The 20054-nt window shown below is 45.2% G+C and overlaps 1 protein-coding gene across 5 annotated transcripts; it reads left to right on the plus strand.

Annotated features, from left to right (window-relative positions):
- The first annotated feature begins 355 nt into the window (after positions 1-355).
- sall3a (spalt-like transcription factor 3a) lies at positions 356-17138 on the plus strand. 5 transcript variants are annotated; one of them, XM_023813800.2, is made up of 6 exons: positions 357-507; positions 756-1930; positions 3963-4037; positions 10876-13893; positions 14253-14593; positions 15788-17138. In XM_023813800.2, exons 2-6 carry the CDS (start codon positions 1849-1851, stop codon positions 16217-16219), a joined length of 3948 nt encoding a protein of 1315 aa, XP_023669568.2. In that variant the 5' UTR covers positions 357-507; positions 756-1848; the 3' UTR covers positions 16220-17138. The 5 variants fall into 5 exon arrangements, with proteins under 5 accessions (XP_023669559.2, XP_023669598.2, XP_023669568.2 ...); XM_023813791.2 differs by having other exon boundaries at positions 356-1930; XM_023813830.2 differs by having other exon boundaries at positions 356-1930; positions 14253-14338.
- Positions 17139-20054: the final 2916 nt, after the last annotated feature.

A 20054-nucleotide genomic window follows, 5' to 3' on the forward strand; every position in this document is an offset into this window, starting at 1 on the left:
CTGAATTGCATCGCAGTACTACACATGAATCTGTTATATTTTCCATTGACATTTCGACGCAAATCCCACCAAAGCAAATAATTTAAAGATTTTAGAGGATGCTCGCAAAAACAATATCTGTTTACAACAATAATACTATTGATATAAATAAATTACTTTGCGAAAATAAAACACAAAAACTCCATACTTCCTGCACGTGTGATAGTCCTGACAGGATGTACGGCTTGCATTTAAAAAAGGAAAACGATATATTAAATCAAACGTAAGAGGAAAGCAGCAAATGCCTTGATATAAAACCGCTTAGGTTATATCGAGCTGAATAGCATGAAGCGGTTTAACAGTAACTGTGTGGGACATCCTAGCGGCCGCACGACGCAATGGGCTCAACTAAAGCCTACAGATTAACTGGCTCTCACACGTAACGCAGCCTCCACACGGCGAGATCCCGACGCCAGCGGCCACGCCAGCATCCAGCCTGCCTCTGCACTGAGCGCTCATCTCCTGAAGGTCCGTCTCCAGCGCTCCTCAAACTTTTATTTTTATTTTATTTTCCCCTACCGCTTCATCTGCGCATGGAATCTGAACAACTGAAGATAAAATACGCATATTATGCACTATATTTGCGATTGAACCGTTTTGGACATAAGCTTTTTGGGTTACTGTGCAGCTCAGGGTGTCTGGGGCTCGAAGGACATGCAAACCATCGTGACCTATACCGCTAAAAGGTTGTACTTTTGCCGTCTTTTGTCATAAAGGGAAGGACAGAGGAGGATCGCTGTCATATGCACGGCGAGGGAGGCGGCGAGAGCAAAGGGGCGCAGCGGACCTCCGTCTCCGCAAAAGAAACTTGAAGAAACGAAACACACGGGAGTTTCAGCCTGTCTCACGGGTGCATGGAAAGCTGACAGCTTAAATACTTCGAGGGGTGCCGCTTTCGACGCCCAAGTGAACACGACACTTTCCAAGGCGAAGCGACGAGAAGAAAAGTAAATTATTAAAAAGTTGTCTTGGCAAACTTTGTCGCATCTCTTCGGCCGTCCCGCCAGCAGCGGTAGATTCAGGCAAACGGCCGGGAATCCATCCGATAAAACAGTGCCTCAGTACTACGAGGAGAGGAAATAAAAAGGGAAAGACTGGCCACACAATACGCAATTAAGAAGAAACAAAAGGCACTTGGGACAGTGGAAAGCGCTGAGACTGAGGAGCTCACGGGGACAAAGTCGCCAAAAGAATGGCAGAGGAAAATAAATGTTAGTATGTGAAGGATCGGTACGCAGCCCGTTTGATCCTCAATCATAAACGTTATTGAAAGCTCGTGGAAAGCGTTATACGGGAGCTTAAGAATGGGACTTGAGAAGGATATTCAAGGCAGTAATTAATATGCACAACTTCTAAGGCAAAGTCCCGTTTGAGGAGGATAGAGAGGGTGAAAGAACCGAAGAAACCGATCGCCTGCGTCTGAAGACTCGTAAGAGGCGTGATCCGTGTCTGCTGAGCTGTCGGGGGAGGTGGACGGTGTGGCCAGACAGACAGACAGACAGACAGTGCTGGAGTGAGGCCGCTAATTGCCGAGACTGTGCCTCATCTGCATATCCAGTGTGTCCGCTGGACTTCAGCCAATCCCCCCTCACGCAGCACCATTAATCCCGATGCATTATTCACTATCATAATTATATACCGACATGCGCAATCCGCACAACAGCAACACCAGCTAATTTCCGTAATTTTGCAACTCGACTATTTGTGAACATTGCACCCCCCCCCACCCCAACACACACCCCCCTCCCCGGACCGCTCGTCGCTGATGTATCTGCAAAAAGCAGAAACAGCTCGCAGCGAACCGTCAGCATGTCCCGCCGCAAGCAAGCCAAGCCGCAGCACCTCAGGTCGGACGAGGAACCGACGTTGGCAGGCGTAGTTTCTGAAAATGGTAAGTCTCTTTTAGGTGCCTTCTTAGGCGGAAAAAGAGGGGGTGGGAGACTCCTTTTAAAACATAACCGGGGGAGTGCAAGTCGTCCTCAAACAGATAAGAGAACTTTTTAATGTAAAGAGCAAGATTGAGGTCCAAACGTTGCGTTCGGCATCCCTTGTAATTTTGTTGGTTAGGTATGAGTTTGGGCGCTGTGATGGGCGACCTGATTTATTTAGCATTTTCTTCAAACCATAAAACAAAAGGTAAGACGACGCATTTAACACAACAAACAAGCAGTTTTTAAATGAAAATTACGGATCGGACAAGTTACTTTTAAGGCGGTACGATATGCTGTAGCGTGTGGTGGGTCTTATGTCTGTAATCGCAGCGAACTTTGAGAATCGAAATAAATGCCGTGATGTTTCAGTATTTAGTTTTCTTTTGGTCAGTCTAAATATTTACCGAAGTTGCATCTTTTTCCGGTCATGCTGAAGAGCCCTCGTTCCCCCAGAACGGCGTTTAACTGGATATTTTACAACAATATTTTTATATAGACTATATTATATAATCCCTATTAACGCGAGCCATGCTTTACATTTTCGGTCTGCGATATTTAGGTGATATGTGATGTTTGGAAATAGACACACGTACCAGCTCTACTTGACATGCATCCATACGTAAAAGTGCTCATGTGAAATTATTACTCCCGTAGTACTATGTCCATACACTTAATCGCGTATTTGGAGAGATCTCTTAATTTTTAACAGTGTTATTTAGAATTATTCACTTATTTTCATAATAATTAAGGTGGCCGGGAAAACGTATTTTATTCCTAACAGGTTTCAAGCAGAGCGAGATTAGGAATGTAAGTTCTATTATAAATAAGGCAATTACTTTGAAATATCTAAGTTACATGAATACAATTAATCAGAAATTTATTTTTTCCAACTATAACAAAACCTTATACGGTCCAGATTTGTTATAGGTCAAATATATCATCACAGTATGTTGATGTTTATGTTTTAAATTATGTTCATAAAAATAAAATTATAAGACTGTAAATAATATTTTTAAGTCAAATATAATTATGGACTGAAATATTTATGTCTACCTAAATTGTAAGTAATTACTACACTGATGCTAAGGCAAATTCAAAGCAAGGTAATCAAGGTAATATCTGGTTTTTCGCACGATTATCTTTTTCGAAGCTTTACGTAGTTTGTTGTTCCGCCTAAAAAGAAACGCTCGCCTTTACCGAAAAAAAGATTAAATGCAAAGTTTCCCATTGTTATGGTAATGTTTTAGTTTACTTCACATTGAATATCTCACGCTCGGTTTCTCTCTTATCCCTCTCAGTAACTACACTGCCAGTTGTGAAGACTGGGAACACTGCACTGGCTTTGAAATAAATCGAGCAAAACGTAGCAAATATTTTGGTCTTGGGGGGGGGGGGGTGGTCACCGATTGTCTTTGTCATTTTCCAAAATGTAGTATAACTTAAATGATTTTATAAACCAACGTTTGACTGCTAATGAAATACAGCACCTTTCCATCGCAATATACAGGCTTCCAGTCGCCTGTACTTCTCGCGTGGGCATGTATGTTCTGTCTAAGATATTGTTTACAAATTTACACCCAGATTTAACTATCAGACTCAGAGTGACACTTCAAACAATTAAAGTAGTATGCAAATATATATATATACTATATATGTTTATTTGAAGAATAATCCAATCGACCATGACCAGGAGAATCAGTTGGAAGATGGGTGGATGGACAGACAGATTGATGGAGAAAACGATAAATGTTTGATGTATCTATGTTTATAAAATTAGGTAAAATGAGGCATAGCCACAGGCAAGCCATATGAGTTTATTTTATCATTTATTTTCTTAATTTTGCTTTTAAAAATTATATTTCAAGCATATATACTTTTGACATAACTTCCAATATCCTGTAATAAATACAATTCAGTTTAAGCCACTTAGGAAAAACAAACACGTTTGATTTATTTATTTGTTTGTTTTCCCATTTGTTTATTTTGCATTAGATGTGCTTTGCAGTCAGGGGGGTGAATTCCAAGCACATTATCCTGTAATGACAGGAAATGGCCAAATCACTTTGGGTGAGTTTACAATTATTATTATTATTATTATTATTATTATTATTATTATTATTATTATTATTATTACTACACGCTGACAGATGTGCTGCACTGTCACCCTTGTAGTTTCTGGTCCCCAATGGCATTCCCAATTCTCACCGCTTTTCCAGCTGAATTCTGGACAATTCGGTGTCTCCCACGTAAATCGCACCAGGACCCCCCCCCCCCCTCCGCCCCCAGCAGAGCCAGTCAGGTCTGCCCACCTGCAGGATGTTTATCTGGGCTGTTTAAATCACAGCACCATGCCTGGGGTGGGGGGAGGGGGGTATCGCGGTGGCAGTTTATTACTTTTTGCATTTAAAAAATTTCCTTCGCTGGCCCATGAAGGGACTGGCCGGCATATGGAAGCTGTCTTCACAGGTTTCCCGTCTATCCCAGTATCCACTTAAACACTTTGCATTCCGACTTAGATCCGTGATGCATCACGCCATCAAAAGATGCATAATTACACCAGTTAGGAAATAAATAAATAAATACATGGAATAAGTAATGAACTAAAAAGCATAATATTTTCAGCTTTGCATTATATATTAATTTTGATATTATATGTTTGTTTTAAATCCCTGGGCTTCCAGGGAGACGGAAGTGCAGCAGTGAAGAGCCACAGGGTTAACGAGACGAGAGAAGGGTGATCGAACAAATGCACACAGCTTCCCCTACGAACGTCTGGCCGTTGTAAAGACCATGGAGTCAGATCTCAGAGGTCTTAGAGTCCTCGGCCGCGGGCTGTTGACAGGCCGAACGACAGCAGAGGGAGGACAGACCACGTTTCATGGTATATTCTGGACGGTTTTGGCAAATTTAACCGAAAGGAACAGACTTAAATGCACCGGACCTAACAGCCCCTCCAGACCTTAGTGAGTGCTGAGGGATCGGCGGACGTCCAGAGGATCATGTCACCTTCTGTACCAAAGGGCACCCAGCATTTTCAAGAGTAGCAGTTGTCTGGGATTTTTGACACTTGATTCAACCTGTTTTCCTTACAGATGAAAAGGCCGATATAATTATTAAGATTGCCTCTAAGTTCCACCTCTTAAATATAGCAAAGCGAATTGCTGTGATGGCTTTGTGAGCCGCTGAAAATTACACTTTCTGTGATTCAGCTTGAAAGAAACCTAAGAATTGGAAAAAAAAAAATAAAACAAATAGACTGGAAACTGGAAATAATTTTAGTTCAATTATGTACAAGTCCATTCCCCTTTTATTGCAGATATTAACACTACATAATTCTTCAGAGTAATGCAGCAAATCTGCCTCTGATTTGATTTGTTTTTAGTTAATGAATAAAATGAATAGAATTGTACAATTCCATACCATAGTGAATCGTCCACTGCAGTCCTTCTCACTCTGTCATGTCCACTTTTTACGTGGCAGTGAGAAAATAAATAAACAAACTTATAAACAATAAAATAACATGGCACCAAAGTATCCATGATAGGTAAGATTCTACAGGAGCTTCATTTTCCGCTGCATGGAGGGAGATTGTTGATAATTGTACAGCTGTTTTTTTCACCCCATCCTGTGTTTAATTAGGAATTAACCCTGGAGTTGATTTGACCTTTTTTTTTTTTTTTTTTTTTTGGGGGGGGGGGGGGGATGGTGCTCATTCGCCTTTGTGTCAGGCCCACATTGTTGTCAAATGTAGCATATTTGGGTCCTTTTGTGTGGCGTCCCCGAGAAGGTGGGATTGCTTTGGAGTGCCAAAAGGCATGCCCCCCCCCCCAATACACAAACAGGCCCAAAGCAGGGCAGTCAGAGGCTTTGAGGGGGCCAGCTGACTTAACCTTTGCCTTCAGTGCCCTTGCAGTGATGGTGACTTGATGTCAATCTCATAATACAATTAGCGACACGCTTACCGCTAACCCCGCTCCCGCTCCCGCTGCCCGGCCGTTTTCGGGGGCATGTCGGTGCTGACAGGCCAGTCAGAGCTGGCGCGCTCCATCAGTGCCCCCCGAACTTTCGTCTCCTCCACGTTTGGGTTTTATTCTTACTGACTAGGGGTACTTAACTCTGCTGCGTGTCAGGAAGGAGAGCAACAGCCGGGGGTGTGGGCGTCTCTCGGACTGTGACATCAGCTGCTGAAGAATGACGCGAGAGGAGCAGGGAAGCTGGGAGGCCCGATTCATAAGGGAGATATCAATAGCAATACAATCCAAATGGTGTGACCCGGGCTGAAGTGCGGTTTTGTATGCTCTCCAGTGTTTATTTTTATGGACCTGAAAGGTTTACTCAGATATCCAGGCACTGTCTCCTATCAAGTGTGTCTGTGATTTAAAAAAAAAAAAAATCTGCAAAAGTGAAAGAGAAGCAGAAAAAAAAAAACACTCCGGAAACTTCCGAATGGAGTAGTAAAGGCACGGCTGTCTGTTGCTTTCTTTTGAAGCCTGGCTGAGCTTCTCTTTGAGTTCAGCTTCAGCATTGGCTGGGAGGTGTGGGACCACCCACACAGACGTGGTGGTTTTGGAAAAGGAGCTGAATCCCCTTTTTGTGCATGGGAGTCAGTGTGTGTCTGCGTGCGTCTGCGTGTGTCTGCATGCATCTGCGTGCGTCTGTGCGCGCACACTAAGACAGCTATCAATCACATTGTGTTATGGGGTTCTCAGCGAGCGTAAATATGGTCTGCAATTAATCAGCCCAGTCTGCATGGGGGTCATCCTGGACCGAAAGTCCTCACTTCCATAATGAGATACTGTACCCCCAGCGCCCGTGGATGAACTGTTAATATCTGGGCCGCTCAGCATCTGCGTGTCATGACAAAGGCCCCCAGTGTTGTGGAGTAAAGCATGTCAGGCTGTGCCCGCCTCTGTGCCACCAAGAGCTCAGGGGGGGTCTGCCACAGGCCCAAATCGGAGGACGCTCCTTTTTTTGGGGGGGGGGGGCACGGCAGGGGTCTACTGCAGGCATCATATTAAGTTCCGTTGGGAGACAAGGATACCGCTGACATTTGAAGGCTCTTCAGCCGCGTCGAACGGGGCCTGTCTTTGGTTGGAGGGGGTGGAGAGTTGGGGGGGGGGGTGGGGATGGAAAAAAAGGGTTATTCTTACAGGAATTCCTTAACATTGTTAATCTCGGCGGGCGTCCCGATCTTCTTCCTTCTGTCTCACAGCTTGGGCCAAACCTGTGGCGATTCATCTTTCATTTAATGACTGAAGCTGTCTTGAAATGCTCAAAGGGGTGTGTTTTAGAGGAGTGTGTGTGTGTGTGTGTGTGTGTGTGAGAGAGAGAGAGAGAGAGAGTTTTAGGGAGCAGTCAGTCAGCTCAGCTAATTTATAGCACTTGTAAGAGGTCACAGGCCTTGTCATGTTGTGGTGCGTTACCAAGGAAATGCGCGATCATGTGATGTCATAAGAAGGTGTCTTTGTTAAAGCATTTTAAATGAGATAGATTAACATTCATGGCTCGCTGGACCTGCTGAGATACACATTTTATTGCATTTCCCAGAATTCTTTTGACAAAAAAAATGCAAAGCCTTAAAGGAATATACACGTATCTGAGATATGAACAGTCTAGTATAAAAATGTTGACTATTGAAGGTCTTCCTTTCCTTCAAGTGACTATTCAAGAAACTAAGTTCTCGCATTAGGATGCCCTGTAAAGTGATTGTGTTCTATTGTTTTTAACAGAATATAATAATTGTCATGATAATTGTCCTGTTGTTTGTAAACTGAGCATAAGGTTTGTGTCACCGTGTCGTGTTTTTCCTGTATGCTCACTATAAATGATTCTGGAAATTGTTCAGAGCGGTGATTTTGTAATTGTCTGGTTTGTTGCTGAGTGCATATTACCTTTTGGGTTTTAGTTAATCACCAGAGAGTGTGAATGTGTTATCTGATATAATACATCAGATTAGCGGTTTCAATTAGCATGCCAAAGATTGCTGAAGACGATAGTAGACACAATGGACCAACGTCCACAATCCCCCTATTGATGGCGTTGAACTCTGTATTTGCATTTGAGTAGGGGAGCTTTCGGAGCGAGATGAAAACGTGGAGAGTTTAGTTCCATCCCACCATCTGGGAATAAGACTAGATAAAATACATAGTATGAAAAAATAAAAACTTGGTGAAATGAAATAAAAAGTTTTGAAATAAATTTAAACGAGGACCTTAATAGCTGTATTAATTGCTGTAAATATTTTAAAAACCTAATGTGAGCGGCCTGTTGGTTTATAGCACAGAAGATACGTAGTTTATTTGCTAATGTCGCTGGAAGGAAAACCACATTGAATTTCGAAAAAGAGGCAGGCTGGTCTGTGGATGCTAATCATACTGGCCGACAGCCGAGTAATGTGGCATTTCGAGACCTAGTCAATTCACACTGTAAAATAAACCATTCTTTAGCTCATTTTCCTTTTTATGGAGATTTCATGACAGATTTTGATTTGTGTCTGTACCATTACCGAGTCACGAATGCCCAGCGTATTTGGTTCTGAGCCACCGTTGCGTATGCCGTACCCTGCGTGCTGTGATTATAGTGCAGTAATTCATCCGTTTCTCTGAGGTGTGCATCTTCTACCATTGATTCCCGCTTTTTACGGTTTAGTTTCGTCCGGGGGAAGTCCGCGACTGAAGGCAGCAGGGACGCTCTGTTGTGGCCTGTCATGTGACGATTCTGTCAGGTAGCATGACTCGCATATGCAGTCCTGTTCTAATTCTAATTTTGAACTGAATACATTTAAATACAAATTTCAATCAATATGTATTTTTGCATTCCTAGCCAAAGGCTTCAGCATAAATTACATTTTTAATTCCAGCAAAAAATGCCCCTTTCTCTGGATTAAGATACTATGGCTGCTGCTGCAGATAATACTACTACTAATAATAATAATAATAATAATAATAATAATAATAATAATAATGTTTGTTGTATAATTTTAAATTATAAAAATGGTTAACTAAAAGCAGGTTCGTTGGGCTGGTAGATATTTTCAGTCTCATAGTGAGAATCACTTGAATAAACACATAATTAAATAACACTGACCGGCATTTTAGAATCACATTTCATCATTTGAGAAGCAAATTGTTTAATCACATTTACATATTTAAAATATTTTTTTAATTAATTAATTTTCAAAGAACAAAATGCAGATTCTGGAATGATGTGCGCCATGTAGCATTTAAAGGGGGGGGGGGGGGGCTTGGAAGATACACCCCCTCACCCCCATAGGCGCTTGTGCCTCTGAAACGTCCAAAGCCACTGTTTAGTCAGTCCAGTCGTTTGTTAAAAACAGTTCAAATGCTGTACATTTGTGCCTTTATTATTCGCAACTACAAATCAAAGATTTTGCATTGAGTGATTTTTAATGAATGTGAGGGTGACGGGGGCCACAGAAAAATGGGGGTAAATGAAAATACGGGCGGACCTTTACAGACCCACAAAAGAACAGATGAATACAAACATGAGAGTAATTCCCATGTTAATAACTAATCTAGCCTGAACAGCTCCTACTAATTTACACTGACCTTTCAACCCCCAATTATGCAAATGAGCATCTCTGTCAGCTGATCATGTAAGGCGATTTGTCTTGAAGCTCACGTGTTTGGCCGCTCTGACTGCATCGGTCTGGCATCGCAGATCAGCGCTGCTTGTGTTATAACCTGAGTCGCTGCTGCATTCTTCACATAGACAAGGGCTTTAACGTGTCTTTTTTTCTTTTGTTTTTTATTTGCGCTTATTGTTAATTTAAGCCACCCTCACATCCTCATATTTGTGGTGGCTTTACCCTGATACTTTTACTAAAACCTTATTTGAAAATTAGTTATGTTTTAATTATTTTAAAGGATTCTTTTCTGATTGTGTGCTAGCCCCCATGGCAAGAGGCTGCAGTTCAGATAATGCATTCTTTTATTAATGAATCATTTACGGAGTCTGACCCAAAGCACAGACATTAAGCATAGCCCCCCCCCCCCCTTACCCCAGTCCCGCTCCCCCTGCAGATCCCTGCCCTTCCCTTCCCATTACTGCTGCCGGCGTTTCAGGTGGCTGGCCGTCCAACTCGAAGTGCTTGGAGCTCTTGTATGCGGTGTGGAGTCCGCATGCTCACGTCCCAGCCTGCCACACACGCACGGCAGTGTGCTCGATCAAGTGGCTGTGTAGCAGCACAGCGAGGGGGTAGCCTCTTACAGGACTGATTAAACATGTGTGACTAATTAGTGACCGTCGTACCACGGCTCTACCATGTAATTTGTTGAGCCTCTTTTTAGGGAGCAAATAGGATGCAGCGAACTAACACAGAAAATCCGTCTTTCTCTGAGTAACATAGCTGCCTACTGCTGTTTGTGCCACTAAAGGACACGCATGCTTTATTTCCTGTTTGATTAACAAGTTGAGTAAACCTATTTCAAAATGGCCCTGTCATGCCTATTTGTAGAAGTCTGAGAGATCGAACCGGTCCGTCGTTTTAAACGCGACGATTATACATTACTGTGGCCCTGTCGAAGGAATCAGCAGAGGAATTCCAAATGGCGCGGATCTCAGGACACTCGAGAGCCGAGGGGACTCCTAATGAGTCCATCAAAGACTTAATCTGCACTCAACAGACGGCATACTTTACAATTCGATGAAAATATTGGAAATCGATAGCTTCTATGGAATTTCATTAAGCGGCAGTTTTCACGACTGATAGGCCCTTCATAATATGATGGATTGTGCAAAGACAATTATTAGCAGGGTATAAGGGCAGGAACTGGAGACGTAGGAAGAGATTAACACTCAGCAAGGATGTTTGCTCTGAATGGCTGATGAATATCTCCCCATTTTCTTCTCTCCCCTTTTTTTATAACCTGGGACACGCATGCAGCTCCAGGAGAGGGAGTGGATGATGGCGACAGTGGGAACGAGAGCCGGAGCGGCAGTGAGGAGACCCACGTGTGTGACAAGTGCTGTGCCGAGTTCTTCAAGTGGTCAGACTTCTGCGAGCACCTGAAGACCTGCACCAAAAACCCTTTGGTGCTCATAGTCAATGAGGACGAGGCCACACCCGACCCCCAGGACTTCACAGGTCAGCCGTCGCCGGCCGGCAGCTGCCAAAGTGAGCCAGGTGACAGCGAGGATGCGGACGAAGGCGCCGCACCAGGAGAGGGTGATGAAGATGCTGAGGCGATGGCAGGGTCGGTCTTGAAAGCTGCCCCAGAGAAGGAGGATGAGCCCATGGAGCTGGAGCGGTCTCCGGAGAAGCCCGCCGATCCAGAGGAGCCAGCCGGTTCACCAGAACCCGATGCCCCACTACCTCAGATTGCAACCCCGCCTTCTGTGACGGTCTACAGCATGCCGAGCACCAACGTGACCCTGGAGACTCTACAGAGCACCAGGGTGGCCGTGGCACAGTTCTCCCAGAGCTTCCGCGTGGGCCCTGGTGGAGTCTCCACCGTAGCCATCCCCATGATCCTGGACCAGCTGATGGCCCTGCAGCAGCAGCAGATCCACCAGCTCCAACTCATCGAGCAGATCCGAAGCCAAGTGGCCATGATGAACCGGCAGCCCATGCAACCGGTCCTCAATCCCGTCGGCATCCCCCAGGGGGCACCCTCCATCCCTGCTGCCAGCCAGCTCCAGCTGCAGGGCTTCATCACCCCTCCAGTCCACCAGTTGCCCATCAGGGTCCCATCAGCTGCCAGTGGACAGCCCTCCATCTCACTAGCCTCATCTCTAGAAGGACCACAGTCACTCTCGTCCCAGACAGGCTCTGGGCCCCCTGCTCCCGGAATAACCAACAGCACTTTGGTTTCGGCTGCCCCCAGCCTCCCCCCGTCCAGCTGCAGCTTGGTGTCCTCTCTGCTTCCGCCTTCCTGCGCGGTCACGAATGCAAACAGCAGCGGCGGCAGCCAATCCCGCAATTCCTCAAGCCCCCCATCCTTGGGCCACGGCAGCATCTTAAGTCCACCTTCCAGCCTTCCACTCCTACCTCAGAGCTCCTCCAGCAGCGTCATCTTCCCCAACCCGCTGGCTAGCATCGCCGCCACAGCCAATGCGCTGGACCCGCTCGCCGCCCTGATGAAGCACCGCAAGGGGAAGCCACCCAACGTGTCCGTGTTCGACACCAAGCCCAGCTCAGAAGATCCCTTCTTCAAACATAAGTGCCGGTTCTGTGCCAAGGTGTTCGGCAGTGACAGCGCCCTGCAGATCCACCTGCGCTCGCACACCGGGGAGCGGCCCTTCAAGTGCAACATCTGCGGCAACCGCTTCTCCACCAAGGGGAACCTGAAGGTTCACTTCCAGAGGCACAAAGAGAAGTACCCTCACATCCAGATGAATCCTTACCCAGTTCCCGAATACCTCGACAACGTGCCCACTAGCTCTGGCATACCGTACGGAATGTCTTTGCCCCCCGAAAAGCCCGTCACGACCTGGCTGGACAGCAAGCCCGTTCTACCGACTGTTCCTACATCAGTGGGCCTCCAGTTGCCCCCCACTCTTCCTAGCATGGGGAGCTACAATGATTCTCCAAGTCTTACTCCCCTGAGCCGATCACCACAGAGGCCATCCCCAGCTTCCAGTGAGTGTGCCTCGCTTTCTCCTAACCTCCTAGGGGCTGAACCCAGCACTCCTATGGCTTCAGAGTCCTCACAGCCTAACCTTGGAGTTGACGGCCCTCCCGTCCTAAAGCCAGAGGGAATCCTCCTTCCCTCGAACTGCACAGTCCGCCCAGGAGAGAGCTGTACAACAGTGACCCAAGTGGTTGTCTCAGCCACCATCACCACAACCACAGCGACAAACGCACAGGTGACAGAACCTGTCACCCCCCCCTCATCCATTTCCAGTGCTATAGTCCCACTAATGTCGGACCAGTTTAAGGCTAAGTTTCCCTTCGGGGGTCTTCTAGATTCTATGCAAACTTCAGAGACCTCGAAGCTGCAGCAGCTGGTTGAGAACATTGACAAAAAGATGACAGACCCAAACCAGTGTGTGATTTGCCACCGTGTCCTCAGCTGTCAGAGTGCCCTGAAGATGCACTACCGCATTCACACAGGGGAGAGGCCCTTCAAGTGCAAGATCTGTGGCCGGGCGTTCACCACCAAGGGCAACCTCAAAACACACTTCGGAGTCCACAGGTCCAAGCCGCCTCTGCGGGTCCAGCATTCCTGCCCCATCTGCCAGAAGAAGTTTACCAATGCTGTGGTCCTACAGCAGCACATCCGAATGCACATGGGCGGCCAGATTCCCAACACACCTCTGCCCGACAGCTTCCAGGACATGGATACAGACCTCTCTCTGGATGAGAAGAGCTTGGACGCAATGAGCAACTACGACGATGAACTGATTGATGAGATGGAGCAGTCCATGGAGGAGGACACTGACTTCAAGGAGGGGGAGCTTGACCCTTCCAAACCTCTGATCTCTTACTCGGTCATGTCCCCCAGCTCTCCCCCCTCTGTCATCTCCAGTATTGCAGCCCTGGAAAATCAAATGAAGATGATTGACTCCACTGTGAACATGACCCACTCCTTTGGGCTGAAGTCAATGGAGAACGGCTTTCTAGAGAGTGACCGCCTGACTAATGACTCTTCTTCTGCGGTTGGTGATCTAGAGAGCCAGAGTGCTGGCAGCCCCGCCCTCTCAGAGTCCTCCAACTCCATGCACGCCCTCTCCCCAGTCCACAGCCACTCTGAGAGCCTGCGGTCTAAGTCTCCAGGGGCACCCAATACAGAAGAGATGCCAGACATAGTCATGGCAGTGAAGTCTGAGAAGTCCGACACCCCATCACCAGTGTCCGCATCCGAAAACGGCGGGGCGCTTGATCTGACAGCGACCCAGCCCATCAGGTCCTTCAGTCAAGAGGAGACCCAGTTTGGCATGCTGCTCCTCAGCCGAGAGCGTGGTAAGTTTTAGGAAATCTGTGCCAAGGCCCTGTAATTCAGATTAAATGGAATAATTTACAGTCGCAGTCCTTCTGAGTAGATCCGGCCTGTTTACTCACAAGGTCTGCGATCACAAGTGTCCCAGAGTGAACTTTGCTTTCAGAAAGTTCCTTCTCAGTTTCAGATGGTGTTTGGTGTTCAAACGAGCTAAAAATAGCAACAAGAATGGCAGTTTCAATGACAGACATTCTTGTTTACGTCTACGTTAGTTTTGAGAAGCAGCCACCGGTGCTTTTGTAGAGCAGCACATAGAGAAGTCCTTTTACGGGGCCTTTTTTATCGAACAGTGTCGAAGCATCTAAACAGAGCTGTTTTGTAGGTACAACACAAAGCACACCCAGCCTGCTTACCACGGCACCCAGCCTCATCAAGGTCGAGGTGAACGGACATAGCAAGCCAGCGTCGGTGAGTGAGGGCCCCCACCTCGCCCTGGGAATCCAGGTGCCCGCGCCCCCGACGGGTGCCGTCAGCCCGGGCCTGGCCCCCATGCTGGCCCCCCCGCCGCCCCGCCGGACCCCCAAGCAACACAACTGCCACTCGTGCGGGAAGAACTTCTCCTCGGCCAGTGCCCTGCAGATCCACGAGCGCACGCACACGGGCGAGAAACCCTTCGGTTGCAGCATATGCGGCCGCGCGTTCACCACTAAAGGAAACCTGAAGGTGCGTCGGGAGCGAGTCGCGTTAGCGCCGCATGGAGACTGTGACGCACACTCCTCAGCTCCGCGCCCTGTATGCTTACATCACAATCAGAATCGCCTTTATTTCACCTAGTATGTATGTTGAATTTGTTCTGCTGTGTCTAATCATACATACATTAACACACATTATAAATTCAGTAATAATTATTATTGATACACATTAATAACCTAATATATAAACATTTTAAAGCAACAGGATAAAAGGCATATATATATATATTATGTTTTATATATTTACTTTTTATTTACAGGTTTCAATACAAATACATGGTAAATGCTCTGTCCCTGTGATAGTGTTAATACTGCAGTATATGTGTAATAGCAAAAGATGAAATTAATAGAATTACAATGTTCAGCTTATCCATCTATATAACTATATTTGTAACCCTCCATTTATGTTTCACATTTTTTAAAAATGTATTTGCCAAAACATAGTTGTTTAGCTCACAAACTGCAGTCAGTCGCTGCAATAATAACAAAAGCGATAAAGCTAAGAGTTCTGAGTTTTTCACACAGTAGTAACACATACAGAGCATGGACACATGCACACGCATCCACAAACAGCCGTGACACTGCCAGCCGATCAAGCCAGTTGCTGGCAGCAGTGTAAAGTGACACAGATGCAGACGCACCACACCTGGGCCCGTTTCACACTGTCCCCCCCCCCCCCCCCCAAGAGCTAGCTTTTCATTCCACGGCACTTGATCTGATGTGGCACAAGCCCACCTGCCGGTGAATCCCGTTCTTTCTCCCTTGTGAGGATGGCGCACTTTTCACGGACACGACGTAGCTTACAGCAAGATTTTGGGTAATTTCCTTTTAACAGGCAGAGTGCATTTCCCTGACATCAAGTACTAGTTGGAAGAATATGTTTACAGCCTTTGTCTCTTTGTTATATACCAGAATAACCACAGTGCAAGGAACCACAGTCATACGAACGAGATGGACGTAAAACTGGCGTATCACATTTTTCATACGTGTTTTTCCTGCGTCTCATGTCAGGTTATAATCAGAGGCTTTGGATTATGTAGCACCTTAAATACTGAGGCCTGCCATATCTTTTTTGTATCTATCTCTTGATCAAGTACTGGGTAGTCCTCTCCCATGTTCTGAGCTTTATTCCAGTGTTTTCACCTTCTTGTCCTCTCACCCACAGGTTCACATGGGCACCCACATGTGGAATAATGCCCCGGCCAGAAGGGGGCGTCGTCTCTCAGTGGAGAACCCCATGGCCCTGCTGGGTGGCGATGCCATCAAGTTCAGTGAGATGTTCCAGAAGGACCTAGCAGCGAGAGCCATGAACGTGGACCCGGGCTTCTGGAACCAGTACGCGGCCGCTATCTCCAACGGGCTAGCTATGAAGAATAACGAGATTTCCGTCATCCAGAACGGAGGTGTGACCCAGCTCCCTGTGGGTTTGGGTGGTGGAGGAATTCCCTCACTGGGGGGGCTCTCTGGGGGCATGGACAGGGCACGCACGGGAGGCAGCCCCCCCATGACAGGGCTTGAGAAAGTTGGTATGGACATGGGTGTGGCACGACCCTTCTCTAGGTTTATCGAGGAAAACAAAGAAATCGGAATCAATTAAAGCAAGCTTTCCGGTGAGGGATGCAGGGACGGACAGACTGCATTAAGATGTTAAAATCAACTGCGACACCACTTTGAACTGTATGTATGATAGTATGTACAGGTGACATTTTTGTTTGTTTTTGGTTTTGGAACGATAGTGTTCGATATTTGTTAGAGATTGGTCTGTCTTTACCTTGGTCTCATCTCCCCTCACCATTTTGCTCACATGAGGAACGCGTTTCTTGTCTGGAAATCGGTTGTCTTGCAAGACTTGCATGGTGCTGCTTTGGTTCGTACCAGTTCCGTCCGAGGCTTCTTTTCTGTTTTTTTTCTAAAAAAAAAAAATAAAGACTATATAGGCATTTGTGATGGGCTCGCCTCCTGTTCGTATCGCTGAGATGAGGAAGTGGCACGTCTCTCAGGGAACACGCGGAGAGACTGGCTGAGTCACGTCCTGACCTGTATACGCTCTTCCACAGGAGAACTTCTGATTTACGAGAAAAAAAGTACATTGTTTTAGTGCTCGTCTAATATTTTTTCTCATAAAGTAGAGAACTTGAAAAATGTTTGAACTATTTTAATCTTTACATCTAGTCCCTTGACATTGTGTAATATTAATGTCCGGTGTCTTTAGTATTTATAATATTGAAAAAGCGGGTATAAAAAATATATTTAATAGCCCCAACATTTTATTGATCTTTTTTTTTCTAAATTACAGACTTCAGATATAAATGTCTCTTTCAAATAAAGACATAAATGTCATTTCATCTGATCGAAACAAAACCATTGTGACGTTTTGTTTGGGACTTTAGCATGACGGAGTGGAACGTGAAGTAGGAGTTGACATGGGCTGCTATTTTGACATTTGTGCTGTTAAGAGACAACTTTTGTAAATGTGTTGTCTAAAATGATAAAATAAAAAAAGACAAATAGAAATATGTATGCTTGTTTTCTAATACAGATACAGTAAAAACGGTATATTGCTTTATTTAAAAATGCATTGCTTTATATAGGCCTAACTTAAGGTTGTGTTTAAGTCCTTGCATGTTTTGGAGGAAGGGTTTGTCTATAATTTATTCTCTTAACTCTCTGCTATCACTTATTTTTTAATGATATTAGTGTTTTTCCATTACATATAGCGTTTTGTGGAGTTTACCTGCTTGCTTTCCCAGGAAAAGGCATTTAAAGTGTGATAAAAGACGTATGTTTACTGGTAAAACTTATTATCCGTCTTTAACTTACTACTGTTTTAGTGGGAGCTTTTCGCACAGCGTAATGCTTCACTCGCCCATAAATGACTGTGACATGACGTCACGTAGAACGGCTGGCTTACGTCACAACGTCCGGCAGCAATGCGGCGTGGGGGAATACCTTAACGGAAGTTACGCAGGTGGCACTGGATGGCAGTGCGTTACTGGTTTTATTGGAAGAAGATCCGGATCAGTTGTGTTTAGGCAGTTTGTATGTTTAGGATGCCTGTTTTTGTTCTACATGCTGCCTCAGTGTAAAACCCAGCCCATTTCCCACCTTTACGTGTTTTTTATTCTGTTGATAATCCCTGCCTAAAATCACAGCCTTTTTACATAGACGATGTTTGGCGTTTTTGACGGGCTTTCATTACTGCTAGCGTAAGTGTAAGACACGAAGAAAAAAACGTGATCATTTCAGTAGCTTAGCAGGGTGCCCTCGTTCCCTGCTACCCAGTGAATTGGTGCAGAGCCGCTTACTGGATCCGTATCGCTGGGACTGGTGTGCTGAGCACTTCACCTTCACCCCCTCTTCCGACAGGCTACGTAGAAAAAATGGCAAGCAAACCTTTAATATCAGTAGAAGAAAGGTTTGCTTGGCATCGCCCTATTAATAGTGCAGTACACCCCGCATCCGCGGTGCCTTCCCTGGATAACAGCGCATGGCTATGGCGTTTCTTTCGGCCACAGAATACCGCGGTAAACCTAGCCTCATATTCGGTATCCAGTTTACCGGTTATACCCCAATTACCTTTTAACAAAAGGAAGGTATAGGCGGTTAATGTTACAGCAGCATAAGATGCAGCTCAGGACACGCCGTACTCCCTGCCAGTTAAAATCTTACATTTACTCAATGGGTGGGAGTAAATCATTGCGTTTCACAGGTGTCTTGTAATAATTACTAAATGTTTAATTATTCAGATATGGCAATATGATTATTTACGTTACTTTCCGATAGAGAATAATGCTGATGCTTGTTAGGGGCAGCGTCAGTTTCCAGAGAATCGGCGCTCCGTCCGTCTGTCTTGCGCTATTCTTTGGTCTCACGGCGATATCTTAAGTTTCAGGAAGACAGCTGGTGAAGCCTCTTGCAGGCGTTTCATTTTCTGCCTACGCATATTCCCTCTAACTGACAAGTTTCATTCTACGAAGTTTGAGATTTCTTAATCGATCTGGAGGACACTGAAATTGAGACATATGCAGCCACATCAGCTATGCCAACTACCAGTTTCAACAGTTCAAAATACAGCATTATTCAGTCCCTCTGTTGTTAGACTGCGCTAATTGATAAACATACTTTAAGAAATTATGTTTCTTGGCATACTTTTATAAACCACACACAGCAGTGCGTATGCTATGCATTATTGTCTTATAAAACCTTCGCAGGTGTGTGTGTGTGTGTGTGAGAGAGAGAGAGACAGAGAGAGAGAGAGCTATAAACCCCAAACAGCACTGTTTGCGAGTTGCACGGCAGCAGCTCAGTATCGTGCTTCAAATGTAGTGAAACGTTTTAAAAACCGTATAAGCTGAAATTGACAAAGGGGCTACTTAAATAATCTTTTTTTCCCCAAATCACACAGATCAAACATTAATACTGTGTGTTGAAATAAGCAGTCATAAACACAACAATCTGCACAGCATATCATACTGACAAGTAGCAAACTACTAAACCTTCTACTAAACCTAATAACTGATCTTTAACATTGAAGAGAGGTTGAGATCATTCGCCTACTATAGGCTATACCTAAACACATTCACTCCCTCACACACACTTTCAGTGCAGTAAAAAGCACTTTCTTCTAAAGTGAATGGGGTTTTACATAATAAACGCGGTCATCCTATGGGGGATGGAAGGCGACTGGTCGAGCGGCCGATTCTGAGACAATAATAGTGATTAAATCTATAAAAATGGCCTGATCGCTGCGTGACCTATCTTGGGGGTAATGGTTCTCATAGCAAAGGTAAAGCAATAACATAAACATTAAATACGAGAAACATTGGCTCTCTACCGCTCTTCATATTTAGAAAAAATTGACAGTACAATTACATCCATATTAAATGATGAGTGATGAAGCACGGGAATGCATCTCTAACGTGAGACTTGCAAATAATATTAAAGGGAAAAAAGATAGTCCGCCTGCTCTGCACTTCAGCATCTAAAGAGGGTTATATTGCGTTCGCACGTATGACCCAGCACCGTTTTATCTTCTGAGCAATCTCTCTTCATAATCCGCCCGACCTAGCATTTGGTACTCAAGATGGCCATCAAGAAACTATTATTAGGACATGTTCAGTCCTTTAAACCGCAGAAGAGAAACCGTGCGGTAGTTTTTTTCCCCCTTTTTTTAGTTTACCTTCACCGCGTAAGTAGAAGCGCGTCGTGGAGATAATAGGCTGCCTATTGAAACATAGGCCTATTTCAGAATATGAAAGTTACAACCACGAAATCTTTCTCATTGTACTGTGTATGCCGTGTGCATGGAGGCAAACAGTTCTGGTATTTGCTAAACTGAAATGCAGCTTGGCCAATAAATCAGATGGACAAATGGGCGGTCAAGTTAACTGACAGTCAACAGTATGCGTGTGTAATGAAATAGACATTAAATG

This window comes from Paramormyrops kingsleyae, chromosome 9 (genome assembly GCF_048594095.1).
Source record: "Paramormyrops kingsleyae isolate MSU_618 chromosome 9, PKINGS_0.4, whole genome shotgun sequence".
NCBI classification, from domain to species: Eukaryota; Metazoa; Chordata; class Actinopteri; order Osteoglossiformes; family Mormyridae; genus Paramormyrops; species Paramormyrops kingsleyae.